Below are 24506 nucleotides of genomic sequence, written 5' to 3'. Positions count from 1 at the left end.
CGGGGTAGTCACGATTTCACCAGGCACTGTAAGTGAATACTCTGATCACCAGGGACCTGATGCTGAAGGGCCCGGTGATTCCCTGTGATGGAAAGCAGTTTTTGAACGAAAGCCAAGGGAACAGAGAGACCACTCCTGGGGTTGCTGCTGCCACACACACACCCACCGGAAGGTTAAAAAGACAAGACTCGTCCCCGGCCACCAGAACTTAACCCAGGTCCACGAGCGCCCCCCATTTATAAATAGATGAGACAACGCAGCACCTCTCCCAGGCTTTGAATTTAAAAGCACCACATGCTTTTTTTTTTTTTTTTGTCTTGAGCTTTAAGCTACTGTCATGTCTGCGAACAATTATCTCTTCTGAGCCACCTCACTGAAAAGGAAAAAAAAAAAATCTACGAATGATCTGCTCTCCCCCAGAAAACTGCAGGATTCTCTGATCTCTATCACACTTTTCCCTTCATACATGACTTTATTCCATGAGAAAGAGCATTTTTTATTATCTTTTGCTCCCACTCGAGAGTCTTTTTCTAACACTCCAAGTCTCCAGTCTTCCATCTGACACTTTAAAGATGTATTAATCCTCAAAAAATATTCACCCCCTTGCTAGTCCTGATTCCCCCCATCTCTTCTGCGTGGCCGTGTGCTCTAAGCCTGAGCTGTATCAGGCAACTGTGACTCTCCGAAGATGCCACAAACCTCCCTCTATCAAAGCCCTTGAGCTTTAGTTTTGGACTCGGAGAATCTGATTACCTGCTATGAGACTTTCTAAAAGTTATTTGATGTCTTCAACTTTAACTATTTCATACACAAAATTTATGATACCCACATTACAGGAATGTAATAACAATTCATAAAAATTTAGGTAAAGTACCTGATATGAAGAGCTGAAATTATATTTATCATCATTATTATTAATAGCAGTGTTCTATTTCTGCTACACTGAATGCCTTTCTCAGGGAACAATATTGAATAAAGAGTTTAAAGCATCAGCTCTGGAATTATCAACTCAACTTCAATCTAGCTCTGCTATTAACAGTATGAACCCAGAAAAGTTACTCAGTTTCTGCTTGTCTTGGCATCCTCATCTGTACACAGGAATAAGATACTCATGAAAGGGTACAAAAGATAAATGTTTATAAATCATTTAGCGCTGGGCTAGGTCCAGAGGCCATACTTTCATAGTTGCTCTATCATTACAGTGTCTCAAACTATGAGAAATCAAAGTCTTTCTTATGGGATAGAATCCGTTATAACCTTCACGTTAAAGTTAAGCTTCCTCTTTAAAAGCAAATTAGAAGACTCTACAGTGACTTGCCGAAGATCAACTGTGGGGCCATTGCCTCAGGACAATGAAAATAAAATTGAGGTAGCTTGGACATAACTTAAGAAATCAGGACTGAATCATAATTAAGAAAATTTATACCTTGGTCATTACAATCGGTGTATGTTTTTATGGAAGAAACAGGCTAGGAGGAGGGTGTATAAGGTGATTGTGATCAAGGATTCCAGGAGAAATGTAGGCGTCTCTATCACTGTTTAAGGTTGAGTGTCCTGTAGCTGGCCCATGAAGAGAGACACCTGTTTTCCTTTACCATAAATTTAAAGAGATCTATCAGACCATTGGAGCAGGTGACATTAGCTACCAAGATCAGCCAGCTAACTTGTTGCTAACCATGACCCTGAGCTCAGCAAACAACTTCTAGTTATACTTGGAATGTTGTTGTCATATAAATAATCTCCAGGAAGATGACAGGCTGACCAGAGGAGAGCAGAATTCAGTTCATTTGATTAGTTATATTCCTCATCCTGTGGAGGACAGTTAAAGCCAATTCATCCCCAAAGGACAGCTCTGCCGGCTGGGCTGGGAGCCAGCCTGAGTATTAGGAAGAATTCACCCGGGTGAGAAGCAGATGCTCCTCAAGCAGCATCTACGCTCATCTCAGAACTTTTCTTCTAACTCTGTCTGTGCAGCTCATCCTTGTTAGGCTTGGTGTTCCTATCTGCTTCCCGCTGTGATGCTCAGGACTTCACAACCTCAGCTCACCGGCCCTCTCTGCTCTTTACGATCCTGTCCGTCTCTTCTATCTTCATTCCACTTTGGTTATTAAATGGCTAGAACTTCATCACCTCCAAGAAAGGCCACCTGTCACCTTGTGCATTTGCTCGCTTCTGTCAGACTGGTTCGTCAGAGCATCCTGTCTATTCGAACCACTCCAGCCTCACTAGTCCAGACTGGAACCCGGAGCTCCCACCCCGAAACCCTATGTCGTCTCACTTTTCCAAGCATCTTTTTTGCCAAACTCTAATCCCAGGATTGGCGAGCTCTTTCTGTTCACTCTTTGGCTGCTGTTCTGGATGGCTGAGCACAGGAGAAGAGGCCACAATTGTAGGCTGACCGACCTCATGAAAATGCACGCCTTCTATACTCTTTGGAGCCATCTGGCTGCTTCGAATCCCCCTTTTCCATTTCTTGTGCCTGAAACACTTTCCATCGAGTCCTCTCCGCTTTCCTTAAGCCCCCGAACCACACCTTATTTGCCAGCACCAACTGTTGCGTCGAGAACGTTGAAGCGGCTGTACATCTTTCGGTGACCCGCCTGCAACGTTTCCCCGTTGCCCAGTGGCCAACCTCGACGGGGCGTTCCCTTCCTTCAGCAGAGTCACCCTTTACGCCTTCATTTCTGGTCTCACTTCCACACCTCCTTCGTGACCGCGGTCCATCATTTTGTTACTCGGACTCTCAACCTCCTCAATCATCCCATCTCAAGAGGCTACTTCCCTTCCACCTACGGATAGGTCTCTCCTAATTTTTCTCTTCTCTCTACCAGGGTACTTCTCTCCCTTCTTTCATCACCAGGTTTCCTGGAAATGTGCTTCAGATTCTTCCCTGCTCTCTCTCCCTAAGCCTTTGCACTATCCCTCTACAGCTACCATTTCACTAAAAGGACTTTCCAAATTGCCCAGTTCAAACTTTTCTCAATCCTGATTTTCCTTAATCCTTCCGTAGAATGGGCCTTACTCTGACACTTTCTCGTCATTGATCAACACAGCGATATTTCTCTTTTTTTTTTTGCCTTTTATATGTCTTTTTCTCTAGATTCTCTTCCTTTGCCTATTCTGTGGTTCTATAATTTCAACCTGCTCCCTTACCGGTCTGAATTTGCTCTCACAATCATTTCTTTCTTCGCCATAAATTTAAAAAAATATCTTCATGTAGCTGACTCCCAAATCTCTGTCCACATGCACATCCTTTTCATAGAGACCAATCCCCAAATCCCAGCGATGCAATGCACTTGTCTGGATCGGGGTCAACTCAACCTGCCCAGATACAAAATCATCAGCTTACCCCTCAGGAATGGTCACACCACCTAGGCTGAAACTTAACTTTTCTCCACGACTTCTCTCGGCTCGCTTTCTTCAACTCTATTTCCAAGTCTGTAGTGTCTGCCACTCCAATCTGTCAAAACCATCTTTCTAACCTCCCAGCCACTATCTTAATTGTCTTACAGCTCTTCTCTTGTAAAAGTTGGCAAATCTGTCTTTTAGCCACCATTCTCTCTTCATACCCCTGGGCACATTGCACTTTAAGCAGAGATATTTATCTTTCCACAGCCTCGCTCTGAGTGAGTCCTGGCTCTGAGGTCTTCAGTAGGTCTGTTTTCTCCTGAATGATGTGACTATTCCCTAGTCATGTTTGCAAGGCCCTAGACACTCTAATACCACGCTTTCTTTTCCCTTTTTGCTTTCTTCTTAATTATTCCATCACACACTTTATATTTGCATAACAACTTAAAAGAACACAAGAATTACAAAATACACAGTCACATGTAATCGTCCTACCTATACTGTATGACACTATCATCTCCATTTTACAGAAAAAGAACCACATGTCCTTATATATAGTCAATGTTTAAACCAAACTGGCCGACCAAGGTGTTTAATGCTCCCTCCAGCCCACGGTACTGCTACCGCCTTTCCCTCTGGCATTAAATGCTCTACAAAACCTCCATCTGACAAAATCCCACCTTTCCTTCAAGGTTTAACCAAAGTCCCCCCTGCTTTGTTAAGATCTGCCTGACCTGCTACTCGGGGATGTTTTTCTCCTTGAGCTACTAAATCAGAGTTTGCATCACCTTTGAACAAATATCCTCATTTTACATTTCATAGTCTTAACCATTTTAATATATTATAAATTTCTTCATGGGAGGAACTACATCTTTTTATATCCCTACAGATCTTCGTACAATGCTCAACACATAGTGGGAGCTCAACATACACTGAGGGACCAGATGAAGGTAAAAATGAACAATTGACTTAGAAAACAGGTTATCACTGACTTCGCACCCCTGGGCACACTGCAGAGGGCAGTTAAAATTTGCATATATTCGAACACAAGATAAAGTTTTTTCCCTCCCAAACTATCAATCCATTGACTTGCATGCAGGTTTTTGTAAAGCTCCTCACAGGACATGTGTCTGTGACTCTGATCAAGTGTTCCTTGGACACATTAGCATAAAGTAAAATCAGTCATTAGACTTTTTGTATGTTTAGGGAAGACCCTGCCTAAATGAGCAAAAGGAGGTAAATACATTACAGAGATTTAATAATAATTCGTGGGCATGACCATGCAAAGGCGAATATTAGATATTGCTGTAAGCAAGCCCTAAAAGAATTAAAAAGCTACACTGCACATGATTATGCTGTGCAGATACCGAATGTAAACCTGTAAGACAAAGGGAAAGGAAAAAAACACAACCGTTGGAATGCTATGTTATGGTCGGGACTCAACTCACAGACTTAATGAGCGCTCTTCCTCAAACCAAGAAGCGGAAGTGGATAGGTATGTTTTTAAAAACTATGCCAAATGGCTCAAGAAGTGGCATCAAAAGATACCACAGGCATATGTGAAGAGAAAGAACTGAATTATTATATGAAATATGGAAGTGGGAAATAGCGATGTTCCTAAGTTTATATATTTTATATCTTAAAGACATATAATTGAATATAAGGGGCCATTTAACTATTTCTTCATTATCTTAGAGTATCTACATCCATGAAACAAATGTGTGTTTTTTGTTTTGTTTGTCAATTCCCATCTAGAAAAGGAGGCATCCATTTATGTTTGAATTAGCTCTACAGTCTGAAACATGATTCTCTCTCCAAAGTTTTAAAGTTCGAGTCATTCTCTTTCTTAAAATAGGGTAGAAAAATCTTAGCTCTTTAAAATCTAAGCTCTTTGCACACCTTATGAAAACCAAATCAACACATGTAGACTAATCTTGAACCTAAGGGTATATGTGGCCAACAAAAAATGTTAGTCAATTTCAAAACTTGTCATTCACAGAAGTGTAGCATATTGGAGTAGCATTTTGCAATGACTGATTGTAGCGGTCCAGACCAGTTGATTGTGTGTGTGTGTGTGTGTGTGTGTGTGTGTGTGTGTGAGAGAGAAATAGTATGTGGTAGGCCTGCTCCTTTGAAATGTACAAGTCCAAATCTACTGTCTGTCTGTCTTTTTTTTTTTTTTTTTTTTTTTTTGGCAATTCTCATTCTTGCTACCTTAGCTCAGATTCCTAACACACAAAATCTGAGTAGATTACAGGAGGCCCCCTACCACTGCTCGTCTCTCCCCCAATCCAATCTGTCCTTCAAATTACTGCCAGATTAATACCTACAACGCTTTCATCATATTAATTCCTTGCTCAAAATACTCAGTGGCTTCTCACCTGGCTCCGGGATGAAGCCCAACCAAATAAATGCCTTAACCTAGGATTCCTGGGCCCTTCTCAGTCACCCTTACCTACTATCAATTCCTTGTCCAGCTCTAACTGGTCTCTTCCAGTCTGCAGAACTATCCTACCTTTGTTGCTACTGCGCCTTCATTTAGAATGCATTCCATCTCTTCTCAACCTATTCAAATTCTACCCATTTCCCAACACTCGGCTCGGATTCCATGTCCTTCTTGAAGCCAGGCCAGACCTCAGGGAGCTGAAGAGCTCTTTTCTTCCTGAACTCTGAGAGCACTTTTGTTTGGATCAGTGGCTTCTAACCTTCTCGAGAATGAAGCCCTCTTTCTAACACCAAAATATTTCAGAACCCAGATGATAGTCTGCTTTTAATCTGTTGACTGAGAAAATGCATGATGATAAAAGCCTACTGCAAACTTTCAGACAAGAAAACCTGTATCTTAAAAAACAGAGCATCCATATGTGAAAAAATGTTAAACTGATCTGTGGCCTATTAATTTCCTCATCCTATAAATATTTTGCACAAAAGAATCTGCTGACCTTTGGTGCCAGTTCTGCGCCTCCTGGGGACCGCTAGGCTACAGACTGAAAGTCCTCGCCTTCGTAGTTTAAGTGACATACTATATATAACCTTTTAGTTTTTTGTCAAATTTTCTGGTTGTCTCCCCCAACCAGACTGTGGTTGATTCTTTGTATGCTGTAAAAACTAAACAAATGTTTCCTTCTGAGGACATGCTAAGTATTTTAGGTTCACTTTTTTCGCATTATAGACATTCGTTATAAATACAGAAAAATTAAAATTATACAGTGAAGATCTATAAACCTACCATCTAGACTCCACAGTTAACATATTACTATATTTACTTTTCCATATCTATTCCTCATAAAATCATCTTAGTTTTCACGCATTTTAAAATAAGTTAGAGACGTAATACACTTCCTCTAAACACTTCAGCATTCATATCATTAACTAGAGTTCATATTTGTTCATGGTTCTTTTTCTTTTATGTAAAATTCATATATAATTAAATGCGCAAAACTTAATGTGCCACTGGATGACTTTTAACAGTTGCCTACATTGATTCCAAAGTGTGATCTAAATTTTTCAGGTCACTATAATCCCGGAAGCAAAGCACAACAATATGAAAAGATTCCTTCCGTTCTAATATCCCCCCCAGGTAGCAATATAAGATTCTCGATTTTTGGCATAGGCGATATTTAAGTAGAATTTTAGTATGAAAAAGTAAGAATTTTAAAGGTGGTTTATATTTATTGAGCACCTACTACACGCCAGGCATTGTGCTAAGCTCTTTACAAGCAACAGCTGGTTTGCTCCTCACAGCAACTTTATGAGATATCACATTATCATACTTCAAAGACGAGGAAACGGCAGTTTAAAGACGTTGAAAAACTAAGGTCACAGAGCTAGTTTCAGATTTCTTTGATTATCATACCTTCTATGAAACCACTGAAAAGTCAAACGTTTTCTGATTAGGGTTTTATCATCCTTGATCATTCTTCGGAAGGATATATCTGAACAATCAATAAAAGGCACAGCAATGGGAAAGCCCCGGAATACCAGGGCATTGCATAAAAGTGTATCAGTGCATGTTGCAAATTAGCAGATGATGAAACAAACCAGCATACAAAGACTGGAAGCAGATGAGCTGGCCTGGACGCAAAGCCTCAATCATATCAATCTGGAAGAATGGTTTACTTGCCTGAAACGTAATCAGCCTACCGAATGTACATCTCAGATCACGCCCTTTCCCATTCTCTACCAACTCTCCAGAGCACCGGGACACAAACCCTCCCCGCACCGTGTACTAATTGAGTGAGTACTTCACGAGGACGCCAGGTATTCAGAGCACCTGCAAAGGCTATTCGGTGGGTGATGGGAAGGACCTCAGAGGAGGAGGAAATATCCTCTCCTCCCGTGGAGACGTGGAGACACCACACCAGCCAGTCCCCGTGGACATGGTCTTGTAAAATGTCACATTTACTATTACTTAATAATAGCTACTAATTTTGAGCATGCAGTAGATGCTAATGACTGTGCTTAGCATTTCAGACTAATTGTCCTAACACCCTGTGACAAAGGTGCCATCCCCAATTTACAACGAGGAAGCAGAGGTTCGGAGACTGTAGAGGATAATGATAACATTAAAAGCCAACGGGCATTAACGTCCCAGGAGCCACGCGCTGTTCCAAGTGCTCTTCCAACTCGTGCGTCCACCCGCACAGCCCTGCAGGTAGGTGCGACTGTTACCTCACTCTGACAGACCAGGAGGCAGACGCACGGAGCAGCGAGGCGTCACACGGCTAACGGGTACGTGGCAGCGGTGGCCTGACTCCAGGGCCCCCTCCCGACCCCCTGCCCTGCTGCTTCTCAAACCCACACGTCTGCTGTGTGGTGAAGTAAACAAGCTGGACTGCGATTTATCAGCCCGGGTTAGTCCAAGCGCAAAATTCACGTTCTGACCATCATGCAACAGTTTTCCTATATTTTTAATATTATTCATTCCCCACTTTCCTGAAGGCAAGTATCAGATATAGATTTGTGCTGAAATAATAATGTATGCATGAGAACCTAATTTCAGATAAAAATGCTCTCGTTCCTCACCTGGAGACTTTTCTCACCGGCCCGCCCCTTAAATAGTTTCAAAATACCCCCCACGCGTATTTCTGAAACACACACACAACCACGCTGTTCCCCTCTCCACAAGCCTCAGGCTGCCTGGCCCCTGCAGGACTGAATCCAAACCCCTGGACCTCGCGCATAAGGCCCTCTGTCACCTGCTCTGGGCGACTTAGCCCCGTCTCTGTGCACTTTGCTCAAAACACAGCCACAAGCACAGTGCCCTGGGACGGAGGCTGTCTTTGCTTCAGCTGGATAATCCACGCTCCCTGCCTTGCTGGCTTGGCCACCGGTGTGTCCCACCCGTCCTTCCAGGCTCGGGTGAAGCGTTACCAGCATGCTAAGTGCTGACCCCGCCCCTGCATCCTCGGTCGCCTCGGTCCTAATGAAAGGCCCCCCTCTTCCTCTGCAGCACGTAGCCCTCCTCATAAGGTGTGGTGGTCACCTGACAACGGCGCAAATCACAGGAGACTATGCGCTTCTCCTGGCAAGAATGGTGTTTGGTAAATTTCCAGACATGACGACTTAATGTTTCTTGAATGAATCAGCAACACAATGGTGGACGCGCAGTGATATACATTCCTAGGTACCATACACATTCTTATGCATTACATATATACATGACTTTCACTGTGGCGTGCATGTAGCCTTGCTCCTGCAATTTCTCTCCACCTTAAAGACATGTACCTCCAGTCACAACTCCTTACCACCATGTAAGGGTACCAACCAAGGGCGACTAACTGCCTGATCTTTATATCGCTCAGTTGTTTCTTGGACTAGGTGGAAGCTGCTTCGTCATTGCTAAACACTACTAAGTTCACCAGTCGGAGTTGCCATTTACGAATCAGTACAGGGCGCATGCGGGTCAGGTGCAAGAGATCAAATTCAACATCAGCAGCAATGCTAACGGTGATGTTCTCTGCATGGACGGCCCATGGCTACTGTAGGAATTGGTCTGTGAAAGGATCATTGTCGAATATCTGAAAAGTGGGCTTTAGAATCTAGTGATGCTTTGTAAATGGAACGAATGAGCCTCTCCTGCCTTATTTGCTAGGTACCATGGGGGCATTCATTCAGCAAACATTTGTCGACTGTTCGACCATGGCCACGCCTACCGCTAGATGCTGAGGACACTACAGAGAACAGGTGTGTCCCTGCCTTTAAGGGACCTGGAGACTCGGCCAGTTGGAACATACATATAAGTGGATGTTTCCTGCACTGGGTCCTAATCTGAGATAAGTGACACGATTGTTTTCAGGCAGGTAAGATATGTCAGTAAGAACCAAGCTTTTTGGCTACTGGAGAGTCCATGTTTTAGAGTGTAAAAAATGTGGGCTTTGAAATCAGCCTCACACGCCTTTTCTATCTCATCTCCAACACAGATAATACACTGTGTAAACAGACTAAACTCTTTCAAACGAGATACACAAACGTTACCCTAACTTTTTTGAGACTAAAATAAGGTATTTATTGATGTGCTCAATAAATAGTAGGAACTCAGTCAATTCAGTTCATATTCTTTTTGCTAAAAAGTAGTACTCTTTCCATGAAAATTTCCCCTTAATCGGTATTAGATACAATGATAAAATAGGTAAGCATTTTAGATTTTGATCGATTATAAGAGAAAAATCTTTCCAATCGGTATCATGGGAGTAATAGAACACACCTGCTTGGAATGTGTTTGGGAGTCGGTCTACTTTTTTTGGTGTAATGGGATATTGAAGGAATAAAACCGAGAAATCTGTAAAACTAGCAAATCACCAGGAACATAATCATAATAAGCTTGTACTTACATACAATTTTTTAATCCTAAAACTTATTATCAATTCTTGATTACAGGCAATAAATATTTAGCAGTCACTGAGGAGAGCTATGTGACAGGATAACTTTCTGTCCTACCCAAAGTAGAACTGGAAAATTTGGGATTATATATATTTTTCATATTATATTGTATGTTTGAAGCCAAAGAGTATGAATTACTCTTTGACCTTATTCCAAGTAAGCAAAGTGAGAAAACACACACGTGTGTGCACAAGTGTGCACATGCACACACATACACACTGACATCACTTTATCTACGTACTGCTCATCCCAGGGCATCTTCGACCATCCTAAGAAATTACAAATTACTCGAAGCAAGGAATCCATGAGTGAAGGCATAAGACGTAGCCTGAATACTAACACTCACTACAGGTTCACAGGTGTCCCGGGAGGGAACCGCAGTGTTTCCCACAGATAGGATGTCTGAGGGACCCGTATTGCTGCTTTGCCAAAGCTCCAGCCCCATCAGGGGAAAGACGCCACAGAAGTGTGATTCCCTGAACTGCCCCGTCCTGGGAAGTAGGCGAAAGCTGTCTAGCAAGTCCTTAGTTATCGAGAAGCCTGGCTCTTTAGAAACCCCAAGTCTAGTCTCAGGCAACAAGCACCGGGGTTCCCATCCCGACTGTGGAAGATCCAGTTAGCTACACACAGCAGGTCAGGGTGCCCGCGCCAACCCACCGGGGCCGGCACACGCCACCCTTCTGATCCCGACGTCACCTCTTACCCCCCGTCATTCTCTCCCCTCCAGCCACACCGAGCAACCTGCTGCTCCTAAGACGCACCCGGCCTGCTCCTGGCTCTCGGCTTGGGCCACTGCCATGCCGACGGAGCCCCTGCAAGTGCCATGTACGCTTCTCGTATTATCCTTATTCTTATTATTTACGCCTACAGCACCTGGTCTTCCTAGGTGGTCTCCCATCCAAGCACTAGCCAGGCTCCACCCTGTTTAGCTTCCGAGATCGGACATGGGCTTGTTCAGGGCGGCGTGGCCTCAGACCAGGGACCGTGGCTCCACTGGGGCACGAACCCGGGACCTTCTGCGTGTAAAGTGGACGTGCTGAACGCTGCACTATGGAACCACGTCCACTTAGGCTTCTTTTTGATTTGCTGGGTTAATATCATCTGGTTCTCAAAGTCCAGAGAAATGTGACCACATGTATCATACACTTAGAAGTATTTTCTAAGGTAGGAAACCTGTACCTGAGCAGTAGCAAAGCTGCAGCTGCATTTTACATTTCAGAGCGATACCGCTCCGCTCCAAGCGCGCACAGGAATGACGTCTAATGAAAAGCAGAGACGACTTCCCAGCTGTTTGATCCCGGAGAGACTTAACAGGGAAGGGTGGCCGATGGAATTATACTTACATCAAAAGCTTTGAAAACTGGTAAGAGACAAGCCCCTACTGATGCATTATGCTGCTCATGTGTGCGCCAGGAAGAAATCTCACGCACTCACACAAACAAGGACTTAAAGACCGGGCCATAACCACCCCGGGGAGCTGTCCTCAGACTGAAGTCCTTGTGCCATTCGAGCCCCCGCCCTTGATCCTGTCACAGCTCTGGTTGCTAGAGAATGGTGTTCTCCAGTCGTGAAGCCACCAGTGTGCAGGATGAAGAGAACAGCAAGGGCGCTGGCAGCTGACGGGCATCACATATTCTCTCCAGAGAATAACACGGGGATTCGGGCCTCTGGACCTGATTCACGCACCAGGTGAGATCCCGGCGGTGCCAATCACAAGCCATGTGTCTTTCCACTTGGCGCTTAACTTCCTGAGGCTCAGCTTCCTTGTGTGTCAAACAGTGACGAGTGTTCACACGTGGTCTAGACGTTAACAGACACAGAGCGCTTAGCAAGTCCCGAATGTGCTACGAGTTCTACGGACCCTCATGGCAAGCCTCATTAAGTTTTGCTATTAACCCATTTTACAGATGAGGAAACTGAGCCACACAGAAGCTCACGTGCCTGCGCTCACACAGCTAGTAAACGGAGGGAGGATTCCGATCTAACCTCTCCACCATGATGTTGGCAATCTCAAAGGAATTTTCCGGATTGACGAAATAAATCATGGGTTCTGGTCAGTGTCATGACTAATGACACATTATTCATAAAAATTAGCCATTATTTTTATTTATTAGCAATGGGTAGGTGATAATTATGCCCATACACTGCACAGGCAAATATTAAATCCAAACAAATTATTTTGTTCATCCTCTCATGGATTTTGCTAAAGAATAATTTATAAAAGACATACTGTGGCAAAAGACAAATTTTTAAAATGCCACTTAGAAAAACTCCTTTACTCAAAATGAAATCATGTGCAGAATGTAAACGATAAAATTAGATTACCATTTTCTATTGACAACAGAATATTTGACCACAAATATATAAATATAGCTTTTAAAATGCAGCCTCAAACCGTAATTTTATACCCATTCACTCTAGTTTACATGTTTCTCATAAGATTTCTTTAAAATACTCTAGTTGGATATAACTGTATTTTACTAAATTAAAATTACAGTGAGAAAAACAACTTCAGGGCACTTGTTAGTGTTCTAAGCTTTGTAGAAATGACAAAACAACTTTAAAATAACTTCTGATAATATGAAGTTGAATTAACCCATTATCTTAAAATATGCGATACACGAATAAATCTTAAAATGCAGAAAATGTAGCCACCTAATTCAAGATATTATCTCTTATCATCTTGGAAATCTGATACACCAATTCAAAATTACTATTTGAATTACCGTCAGAATTCCTGAAACCCTATTTGTAGTGAAGATTCCAACTGCATCTGGTTTTGTCACTTAAAGGCAAATTCATCTGCCTTAAGTTTAAACTTCTTGAGTTCGAATCTAAATTTTCAATAGAGAAAACAGAATTAGAGCTCTTAGTTCTGCTTGCTCACACCTCTTCCTTTGCGCTTCCCCTCTCCTCCCCCCCAGATAACCAAAAATAAACACTCACACTAGCAATATATGAACTGACCGATCTCAGGCTCCCAGGGACTTAAGACAACCAGAAAAAACAAAGATGGAAAGAAACGCTGCTTTGCAAACAAGGCCTTAATTAGGTACGTAAATAAAAACCCTTTTTACTGCTCCAGCTCCTTCTGCAGGTTTCTCAGCCACCTCTCACACTCACACACACACACACACACACACACACACAACACACAGCTTCTATCAAACTGAGGCTTGAACACTCATGCGTTGGAAACCCTCTCAGATCTGACGCTTTAATATTTATCCTCCCTGCCCTTTCCCCCACCCCCCAAAAATAAAGCATCACCACCAAAAAAACTGGTCCTACAAATTATGCTTTAACAATCTCTCTAATAAGAAATTTCTATTCCATCCTGTCCTGGAAGACTAACTGCTCCAAAGACAAGGAAAAACAGTTAAAAGAAAAGCCACAACTGATGTTTCCATAACCATCCATCGGTCTCCTCCAGGTCAAGTTTTAATAGTTTAATAGTCACAAATATTTATTAATTCACTTGGAAACATATCGCTTCTGATGGTGCCTTTCTGAATGCAAGTCGAGCATTCATTTATGCAACTATTTTATATTTTTACCTGTTTACGTTTTATAATTGAAAGATTTATAAACTGGGTGGAACCAATAATTAACTGCGACCAAAACAATTCACAGAGAGGTTGGACTCGAATCTAAACATATGACTAGTTGAAACTTTCGAAATATGAAACAAACTATTCTGAGAACATTTCATCCAGAAAATGGAAAAGCACAATATTTGAGGCTGCAGCTCAGTGTGTTTCTGTCTTTACCCCTTAGATGAACCATGAAAATAGGCACTAGCCTGTGAGCACAGAACCTACAAACATTGAGTCTTATGATAATTTGGCAGCCGACTTAAGAAGAAACTTAATCTTCTTTGCCTCTCCATTCCATTCCCTTCTTGTTTGTTCTTCAGATGAAGTTATGGTTTTTGATACAGGAGATTTTCATGTTTTCTTAGCCTCATTATAGGGACAAGCGGTGGCAGGAAGTAAAAAAAAAAAAAATAAGGGCCTAAGACAATCTGTATAAATGTGGGCAAAGCCAACAATTCTGTAAACTAAGTGGGAGCTTTGCTGACCTAATTAAGGAGATCCGCTTCAACTGGGCTGCAGGGAAGTTGCTTAACGTACGCATGGCATAGAAAGCTGGAAATATTTGTGAGGGAGTTTGGGGAGGTGACTGATAGGTTAAACACCTTGTGAAATAATAATAATGAATTTCTTGCTTTCCATTTTTCTAATTCATTAGTAAACAACTGCTGGTTTCAAAATAAATAAGATTTTCAAAGAAGGAATAAGGAAAACCTATAATGATTACATCCCCGAGGAGCGTGCCAGATACTATGACTTCACTAATTTTAAGCTTAATTCCTCTAGTGGTGACCGAGAGGAATGAAGCCAATGCATCACGGAACATATCAGTGTCATGATAAATTGATTCAAACTTAATAATAACCTAGAACTTTCTGATTCTGTTTGCATCTAAACAGGCATGTAACATGGATTGTGAAGAAACTTTGAGTCTGTATTTTCAAACTATATACTAAAATAAAATTGAATATCCCAGTAGATTGACTAAAAATCCACTTATTTCATTTGGATAATTTACACTGCTACCTCCTAACTTTACTTTTTAAATACTATAACCCTTGCGGAGTACACCACTAACGAATGTCCGAAAATGGAGTGAGATGAGCAACTGAAATTGGTCTAAAAAATTCACTTCTAAAACAAGATAATCAAGACTGTTTTTAAGATATGGAATAATTTCTAAGTATTTCCCAAATTGAATGGCTCAGCAGATTACACAGTTGTCTGAAATATTTTATCATTTTAAACTTATTTTGGTTACACAAAAATCTTATAAAACACATCTTCCTGAATACGAACGTGATATCAGCTATGAAATGTAAATACTCAAATATATTACCCGTCGACACGCCCTTAAAAAACCATACGTCATTCACGCAAAGCCATCCGAGAGGGAAGTCCCCAACACACACTCAGTTTCAGTACTGAGTGGTTCTTATTTTGTTGGGGACAATTTGCCCATAAATGATGACCCAAAGAAACACTCTCTATTTCATTTCTTCATATACAAGAACATTAACTACATCAAATTAGCCCCACCAATATGTACTGGTACAGCCTATTAAGCAAAACAACTTAACGTACTTAGTCTTCTTCACTTTTAAGTGACTATTTGGACTTTTCGGTGATGACAGTGACTGTATGCGCCTCTGGCCCCCTTGATGCTCCTGTCAGAGGCACCTGCACGAGGCAATGGGGCCGGCCAGCCACGGGCCTGCGCCGGTCTCCGTGACCACGCCCACCCAGTCTGCACCCTGCGGTGGCCATGCCTGCACCCGAAGCCAAATCCGAGGAGAGAAGGAAGGACTGCTTGCTTTTCCATTTGCTCCGTAAAACCTACTTAAGCACTAGGATGGCTTTCCTTTAAATTTTGTTTTGATCAACTATCAAAATGAGGAGAGTTTCAGACAAGAAGGTGCCTTATCCAGAGACTAATTTTTTGCTAAATCAGCAAAGTTTCTACTTTTGACAGTGACTATCTCTCATAAACACTGGTAATGAAAGTATTTAACGAAAAATAGTCTATTTCCATATTAAAAACAATCACTGTTGGTATAAAAATTAATACGTTTCATATGAAGACAGCTGATTTTATATTTTTTCCATTATCATAAATTTCATACTGCTACTAGTCTCAAAGCTTTCACTAATACATAATTGGAATACTGCAAACAAACGATTTTATGGCATTTAGTTTTGTTTATTTTTAAGAAATGTGATAAAGATCACCATGGTGATTGGGAAATGATGGTTAAGGGTTTTGTTTATGGATGGAATTCTAACATGGATAATTCAACTTCTAGTGAAACTTATGCTCTAAGTTCATCAAGGTCCAGGGGTTTAGTAGCGAGTAAATAAGCAAAAATATCTGTGAAGAAGTAATTTTTCAGTAGGCTAAGGTTGAAATCAATGCAATGCAACATGTAACATCATATCCTTATGCTAAAGTCTTAAAAACATACACAGTACCTAAATAAGTGTGAATAACAGCTTACAATACATATATAGTCAGGCTTGCATGTTTAGACTTAGGTATTAAAGCATATATGTTTATTTACATGACATACACAAAATGTTCATATAGTGATTATACAAAAATAATGGTAATAGCAGTATGTTTAACCTTTAAGAAAATAATAAATTTTGTATGTCATCCAAATGAACTTGTATGCTTGTTAACAATAAGGTTTTTTTTTTTTTTACTTATTTATAACTTAACGGCCAAAGCCACAGGAACACTAGGCACACAAATTATTTTATTGATATTTAGAAACAATCCAATGTTACATTTAAATAAGAGTTTAAATGTAACAAACGGTTCTATTTAGTAACAAAACTGGAAAGTAAAATAAAAGAAATAATTCTAAATTTCCATTATTCGTAAAGCAAAACAGTGCAAATGAATCCTGTGCTGCGGAGAACCGTCAACAAGGAGATAGAACGCAAAGGTTAACGAGGTGACGCACACACCCTACGTACGGTGTGTGTGTTACATATCTACGCGTCTGTGCAAAATAAAACCAGTCTGTGTGACGGTATCACAACCCAGGGACGTGAGGCCCCTAACTCATGACGAGTACTGACCCGTAAGTCACATCACCTGCAGGGAAACAGAACAGCAGTTCCACGGATTCGACGACTGAACTCACAACGCAGCGCACACTGACGAAGAAACGAGGTGCGAAGGGACCGCGAGATGCAGACACTCACCTTCGGTGCCATTGGGAGTCATGGAATTACTACTCAGGTGAGAGTTATCGCGTTTGGGGCCACTGGGGGAGTCACTGCTAGCACTCAGACGGCTATGCGGGCTGGTTAGATCCTGCATTTCCATCGACCTAGAGACAAGAAGCCTTCCGTTTGACAGATGTACCAGATTCATACCACCGCCACCTAACGCGCTGACGACTTGACACCTTCTTTGAAACGTGCACAAAAGTCCCATTGTATCTATTAGACTCAAAATAGTTCATCTTACATTTTACCTTCAGTCATCCTTTCAATAACCTGTAGTATTGAAAGGTGTCACCTGCCTTACCTATCCAGCCAAACATTCACCTGGAGCTTAAAAAAAATTTTTTTTTTCCTCTTATGTAGCTCAAGTCACAGGATCCAATGAGATAATTACATCCATTTTAATTTTTTTTTAAAAGCAGCCATTCTTTTATATTAAAAAGAAAAAAGGCATTTTTTTTTAAGACAAACATGTGGACAGGTACAAGAGACAAAAAATAATCACTTTTCTATGGAATGTTTCACCTAGTAAATTAGCACTAGGTACTTCCTTATAATTTACCACCTAACTGTAATTTAATGGGTCTCCAGACCAAATAAAACACTTGAAGCCCATAGTCTAGTGACAGAGAATGGGATAGTCCTGATGCATGTGTTTACTCTGGCAAACTGCTTAATTGTTCCTCTGTTTCCCTTGAAATAAATGCAGCATTAAAACATTATGAAGTCGGCTCACTTGTTTGCTTTGTGGATTACATACAGCGTGCCCAATTGGAAAGGGATAAGGCCAGCGTGCAATGAGTCCCCGTGAGCATTAGCACTCAGAATACCTCAACTGTTACCTACTTGGGGAACTAACACTTCTACTTCAGCTCTCTGTCTGTGCATTTGTACCATACACAAACGGCTAGCTCACCCCCCCTCCATGAAAGAGCTGAGACTCCGCAGTCACTCATCCTATAAAAGGTACGGAAGCCGAACTCATGTTCGCGGCTGCACGACTATCCACGCAAACTCAGCGTCCCACTGGTGAAGGAGAGGATTTAAAGTGACTAAAGACAAATTGGATGCCATTCTCTTTCTGAAGTTTTGGAAAATCTCAGGTCCATTCACTTTATTTTTCATTTGTGTTTTTTAAATAAGGGGAGGGGCCGTTTAATATTACATATCTGAAGCTAAGAGTTTGCTCCTCACCCTCTCCAGGTCAATAAAAGCTACTCATTTTAATTTGGACGGTGCACTTACTGAGTGTAAATGTTAGTTTTTAGAATGGCTTAATGTGAACCATTTTCCTTCCAAAGTGAGTTTTTACTTCCCCAAATCTCCTGCATTCAAACTACAAATGGTTTAAAAGTCAGTTTTTCTCTCCTAATTCTTATTACACATTCACAGTTTTCTTAACTCCAGAAACTGTAGCCCATAATCATTTTCAAACCCGGGCTCCCATTCCCTTCCCACATACTCAAAACGTTTGACAAGCGTGCGTGCACGCGCACACACACACACACACACACGCACACTGCTAAGTAATTTCCAACAGGGGCTGTTGCTATTAATAGAAATAATTAAGAAATACTAGACAAAAATAGATACGGGTCACAGAGAGGTAATCTCCAAAAACGTCAAATATCAATAATATCCTTACCTGCAACTTGAGGAAACAGCAACATCTGAACCGGCTTGAGATGTTTGCACCTGTGATCAGGGGTAAAAAAAAAAAATCAGAGGCTGCTGTTAGTCCTCTTCGGTGCCAGCTCTTAATGACACAGAGCACACATGGCTGGGAACGACAATGCTCTCTTTAAACCAAAAGAGAAAGAGGAGGATACTGCGGCAGAGAAAGGCATATTGTCTTTAAGTCGAGGTCTCTACTGTTGTTTCCTCCTGCAGGTCTGCCCCCCGCCCCGTGTCGGGGGGGGGGGGGAAGGCAGCCAAATGACTGGATAGGGATTCATCACTGGCCTATGACAGCTGCAAATGGGATCACCCCTCCCCCGATCGACATGCAAAGCAGCCTTGCCCAGGCAGCCTGGAAAAGGTGCCTGGAAAATCGTCGCTCTCAGCAAAAGGAGCGTGTTTCGCGGCGGCTGTCCGGGCAGTGGCCCTTCAGCATCCTCAGAAGAGCGTTCATCTTCTGCTGTCACCGGCTGAAATGCAGTTTCCCGCCCACCCCTTTAACTCCCGATAGTTTTTTATCCTTAGCGCCGGGTTATTTTCCCCTATATTGACTCGCTGTCATTCAACATTCACTGCAACAGCTTCTGGGCAACTTCCCCGGTCATGCTGGATGAACTATAAATGGCCAAGGCAAGTTTTCATACCGCGAGTCTCACCACTGAGCATATGCTCATTTACCCATGCAAACTTAACATTCAGCTCAGGCTGAATCCTCACTGCCTGGTAAAATAGAAAAAGCAGTCAGCTTTTTACTTTTCCACCTTTGGACTCGGGGAAAGAGGATGGATAGTTTAATAATCAATTCAATGTCCCCATTGGCCAGCATCTTGGTGTCTTTTATCTCCAGATGAATCTGCATTTCGGGACGTCTCTACACAGCTAATGGAACAGGCTGGCGGGCTGTGCGGGTCACTGCCCTTCCTTCAGAGGCAGCGCCAGCTGCCAGCAGGTGAGAAACTCAGGTGAAGGTGGGCTGCGGGCTTGCAAGCTCAGGCTAACTAACGCCTGCCTTAACAGTAAAGGGAATTCATCATAACGCTTGAAAGGACTCAAAATTCCAAATCTTTGATGTGCATCTTCATTCAACCTGAACCGACGTCAATTAGGGTTACGAAACAAAGATGCGAACTCGAGCATCTCAAATGGCATTAAAGTTATCCAACCAACTTCCCTGGAGTCCTGTTATTTTTTAATTATGATTTATGAAATTAAGAGATACTACCTTTTGGCAAAAATAAAGCATTGTTAAAGTCTAAATATCTTGGTGTAATGTTACATGAAATTTCTAGGTATGCTTTTCTATAACATGCGAAGGATGAAAAATAACTTTCAAGAGATGCCTGAGCATTTAATGGAAATTTAATTTTAATGCCTGTAGATATGTCATTTTGAGATAACAGGCTTCTGAAATTTTTTGTTAAAATTAATGTTCTCACACAAGAGTTTTCTAAAGTTTTCCTTTAGAAATCCAGCAATATGCCTCAAGGATAAATTTTCTTTTTTCTTTTCCACTTTTATACACCTGGAGTATATTATAGGTGAGAACTTGGTTTTAAGAACTCTCTTGGCTTAATTATGTGAAAGAGTATGTAAAACATACTTTCTGTTAAGTGTTAAAAATGTTAAAATACATTCCTATTTTAACATTAGCTAGATAGTTTGATCTTGGAAATATAATTTTAGTTTCATCGTATACTTTGAAAGTTTGATTATTTACATTTGAGGTTTAACCTACCATTTAAATTTCAAAGTCAAACTGTTAATAAAGTGAACTTCAAAATAAGAATTATTCTAACACATTTTCTCACTGGAAAAAAAATGTATTTTCACAACATATTTCTTTTATGCTGACTTGACTGGGTCTCTACTGTACTTTTTATACACTACAATTTTTGAAAAGTCCACATCCATGATCTTCATTTCATTAAGTATACTTCAGATATATTCTTTTGTGTCTCAAGCATTATTTAAACCATGTGTTGTGTGTTACTGTATTTAAAAATGACTCTTTAATCAAAATAACTTTAAAACAACTAATCCTCACTTAGGCTGGTCAGCTGAATCCACATCGTGGTCCAGGAAAAATAAATCTACTCTCAAGAATGCGAATGCAGACAACAATTAGACACAGATGTGAGCAAAATTAGTTACAGTTTACAAAATGCTACACTTCACATGCTTTTAGTTTTTATGTGTAGTACAAGATTACAGTGCAGTAAGGAAACATATTCTTATAATGACTTATCTAGAAAGAACACCTATTTCTGATTGGTGCTGATTTTCTCTTATGTCAGACAATATCTCTGGAAGTTTCAATGTTTTCTAAGTCTAAAACCATAACGTGTTTCGAAGGTAATTAAGCATGTTTTCATTCAAAAGAGAAAAAATTATTTCATGGTTTTCAGAAAAAAATGCTGTTAGGCACTCAGTAAACTTACATTTTCTGCTTTACGTCCACAAACTTAATATATTTCTTGTCTTCTCCTAACCTAGTATTTTTAATTCAAATGCTCCTATGAGTGCAGAAATATTTCCCATAACATTATACATGGCCATCTTACATTACAATGAAGTCATTTCACTTTAATGCTTTTTAAAACTCTTTGTATCGTATACCCACAGCAGCGTACTGACAGAGTTGTGAAAATAGAGAAAAAAGATAGCAGAACTTAGAATTTAAATTCAAGAATCCTAAACTAGTAACTTTGACTTCTGATTAGTTAATGAGGTCTTTTAAGTTTGCCTTTTTTCTAATTAAATTTATAATTCTTCACAGATGTAACTTTTGTTGATGTTCAATTTGTCTCTCTCATTTTGTTAAACCTCACATAGTACTTCGCCAATCCATTGAATAGCCACATTAAATCTGTTAATACCATGCTCTTCAACCCCAGAAATTATTTCCAGAAGGCAAACTTGCTTTGAGAGATCATCAAACAAGACTTAAGGTACACATTTTATCACATTTTCCCTACCACAGAGCTCAGGATGCAGAGCAAAATTCATGACTTTTGCACTGTTTATTATACTTTGCTAAATTACAAATCAAAAGCATCTGACAGAAGATCATGTATGAAGCCAAAAAGTTAATAATGTTCTGTGAAAAGTAAACTGTAAATGGAAAGGGATTCTAAATCTCAGCAGCACAGAGCAAATAAAATGTAGGTACTTGTCTAAATTATGGGTTTTCCACGGGCTTTTCTGCTTGCTAGAAGCAATTTTTATAAAATGACTATAATTTTAAACTTTCCCTTTTTCAAACTAAAAAGAAATTTTCAAAGCGAAAGTACTGAACTTATCTAAATAAATAGAGTTGGCAGTGAGCTGGTTTCGCCCAACCGCAGATCGGCCGGAGCACTCCCAAATTTGAAAGACAATGGCAATGTTCTAATCAGAATGTATTTTATAGGGGGGGGGAAGTGTGCCTTAGGCACACATCTGCTTTTTCATCAGAATATGTTCTTGCTAAGACTCTCCTCAATATTTCCACCTATGGTGTCGATGCTGTCATAAAAACCTGAACCTAAAATGGAAATAAACTTCTGTGAAGAGAGGAACGCCTTTTAAATGTTAACACTTATTCCCTTCTTTATCAGAGTCCGTAAAATGACTGCTTCGGTACTATTTCTGATTTCCAATGTAATAGGCGGTGTTACTTTTGCAGTATGTCATTTAAAGGAAACGACGATACAGTCCCCTTGAACACAAAAACAAGTATTTAAACGACACTGCTTCTACCTATAGTTTTGAAGGACTGTTTTCAAAACTCGTATTTAAAACGTTGAATGAAAAACTTTTGATATCTAATTAAACGGGTGGTTTTATTCTCATTGGAAGTGTTTCTTCTTGCCAAAGTTTTCTTATAAAATAAATTTTCAAATTCCAATGATAATTTTCTTTTGAAAAAATCATTTAGCATGTCTATGAATTGCATATAGCAAATGACTTCCCTTTGGCACTGTAAAACTGAAGGGTTGGCTGAATTAGGCTTCTCTGTCAGCGCGAAGAGTTTTCATGACTGAAAATCCATGGCTGCTTGCTCACCTACTGAATACTTGGGCCTTAGGAGAACTCAAGCAGCGAGAAAGTCAAATATCAAATATTTGATAATGCAAAAAATAAAAATAAAAAGAGCATGACTATTCATGGACACATGTTCTCAAACCCAAAAGGTGGATAAAAAACACACACACACAAGCCTCAAATAAAACCTACTCTGAAAGACAGGGTAAGAAAAAAAAAAAATACAAGCTCAAATCTATGCAACTACACTGTGTGCTTAACTACCGACTTTTGTTACCCCTTGTCAGTTTTAAAAAGTGAAACATAAAAACGCTTGTCTAAATTCAATGACAGCTCTGAATTTACTGAATTCTTGCATATGTATGCTTAAATGTGATCAAAAATTCCTCCCAAGACATAGAAGCCCATGAGTCATTAGCAATTCATATATGGAGTCTGAACAACAAATATTTTAAGTGGTAATTCAAAACTTAAGAACCTTATTTCTAATTTCAAGGTCCATTCAAATCCTATAAAGCATCGATAAGTGCAAAACATATGTTAATTTGGCAAATGTTCATTATTTCACCTTTTGAAGATGAGCCTGCTTAATATGGTTGGAAAATTGGTTTATTGAAGTAAAAGGATTTCCTTCCTTAAAAAGTGGTATCTATTTTTGTTACCTCTTGTCCTTTCAAAATGTTAATTCCTTGTTTTCTCATATCGCCCTGACGTGTGTAGGAAAAGTTATCTGCCTGTTGCGATGGATATATCTCTGCTTATACACCGCTTTACTCAATATCACAAATAGTTGAGGTTTGCGCAATTCAGAAAAGAGATACGAAGTAACCTCCTTAGAAGACTACGGCCGTGCATTATATTTGACACAGATTACAACAAAAGTTAATTGTTAGCAATTAAGTTATAATCATCGCCTAATGATTCTAATCGCTCAGATAATCTGGGGGTCAAGAACTACACGCTCACGCTGGAACCCCGTGGCTGATAAAGTACTCGGTGCAGAGTGTCACAATCTTCCCCGGGCCCGAATGTTTTCCTTTTGAAGGAAATCAAAACAATTTCAAAAGCGCTCCTGTTAGCCCGAGCTTCGCCCACAGGACAGCTGCTGGCGGTCACTACGGGTTTCCGAACGGTCCGCGTGTACTTACGGCGCTTACCTGTGCCGCGTCCCCCAGGCGACCGCGCTCCTCCGAACGGCGCGGCTCAGCACACGTCCATGCCCGGCGCAGCGTCGCCGCGGGCTCAGGGCGCGCGAGGCTCTCCGCGGCGCGCGGCACTGCGCGGCGCCCCGGGGCGCGGGGCGCGGGCGCAGCCGCCTGGCCGCTGCTGCAGGCGCGGGCTGCCGGGCGCCCGAGCGAACGCGCGTCCCGCAGGGAGGAAAGCGCCGCAGTGGCGGGCGACAGGCAGGCTGCGAGTCGGAAGGGGCACTGCAGAGCTGCTCGCTCGCCCCAGACTCGGAGCCATCAGCTCCCACCGTGCAGTGGAGAGACCGCCTCGAGCCCCGCGCCGCGGCCCCGCCAAACAGCAGCAGCTGATAGCATCTGAGCGCCCTAGACAAAGAAACGGCAGGATCGCATCCCTCGGTTTGTTTGCGCAGCCTTGTAGGTCTGCCCGTGCAGCCTCGGGGCTTTTTTTTTTCCCCCCCTTCTTTCTTTCTTTCTTGTTTTTGCAACGCAAACCACAGCTATTCTCTTGTCCTACCCTTATTGGTTTAAATGCAACAATCGAAAGGAGCGCTGCTCCGTCTGA

At 41.3% G+C, this 24506-nt stretch overlaps 1 protein-coding gene across 1 annotated transcript in view; it reads right to left on the bottom strand.

Moving 5' to 3' along the window:
- EYA1 (EYA transcriptional coactivator and phosphatase 1) overlaps window positions 1-23973 on the bottom strand; it is a 144696-nt gene extending 120723 nt beyond the window's left edge. Inside the window, exons 1-3 of the mRNA XM_016153718.2 lie at window positions 23915-23973; window positions 18703-18752; window positions 17034-17161 (exon numbers count right to left, since the gene is read on the bottom strand). Of these exons, the coding sequence (XP_016009204.2) occupies window positions 17034-17157 (124 nt within the window). The 5' untranslated portion in view covers window positions 17158-17161; window positions 18703-18752; window positions 23915-23973. The remainder of the gene's footprint in view (window positions 1-17033; window positions 17162-18702; window positions 18753-23914) is intronic.
- Between the last annotated feature and the right edge of the window lie 533 nt (window positions 23974-24506).

Source organism: Rousettus aegyptiacus, unplaced genomic scaffold, assembly GCF_014176215.1.
Source record: "Rousettus aegyptiacus isolate mRouAeg1 unplaced genomic scaffold, mRouAeg1.p scaffold_m13_p_15, whole genome shotgun sequence".
Lineage (NCBI taxonomy): Eukaryota > Metazoa > Chordata > Mammalia > Chiroptera > Pteropodidae > Rousettus > Rousettus aegyptiacus.
The sequence above is the reverse complement of the archived record's forward strand: the minus strand, read 5'-3'. Positions and strand labels throughout refer to the sequence as shown.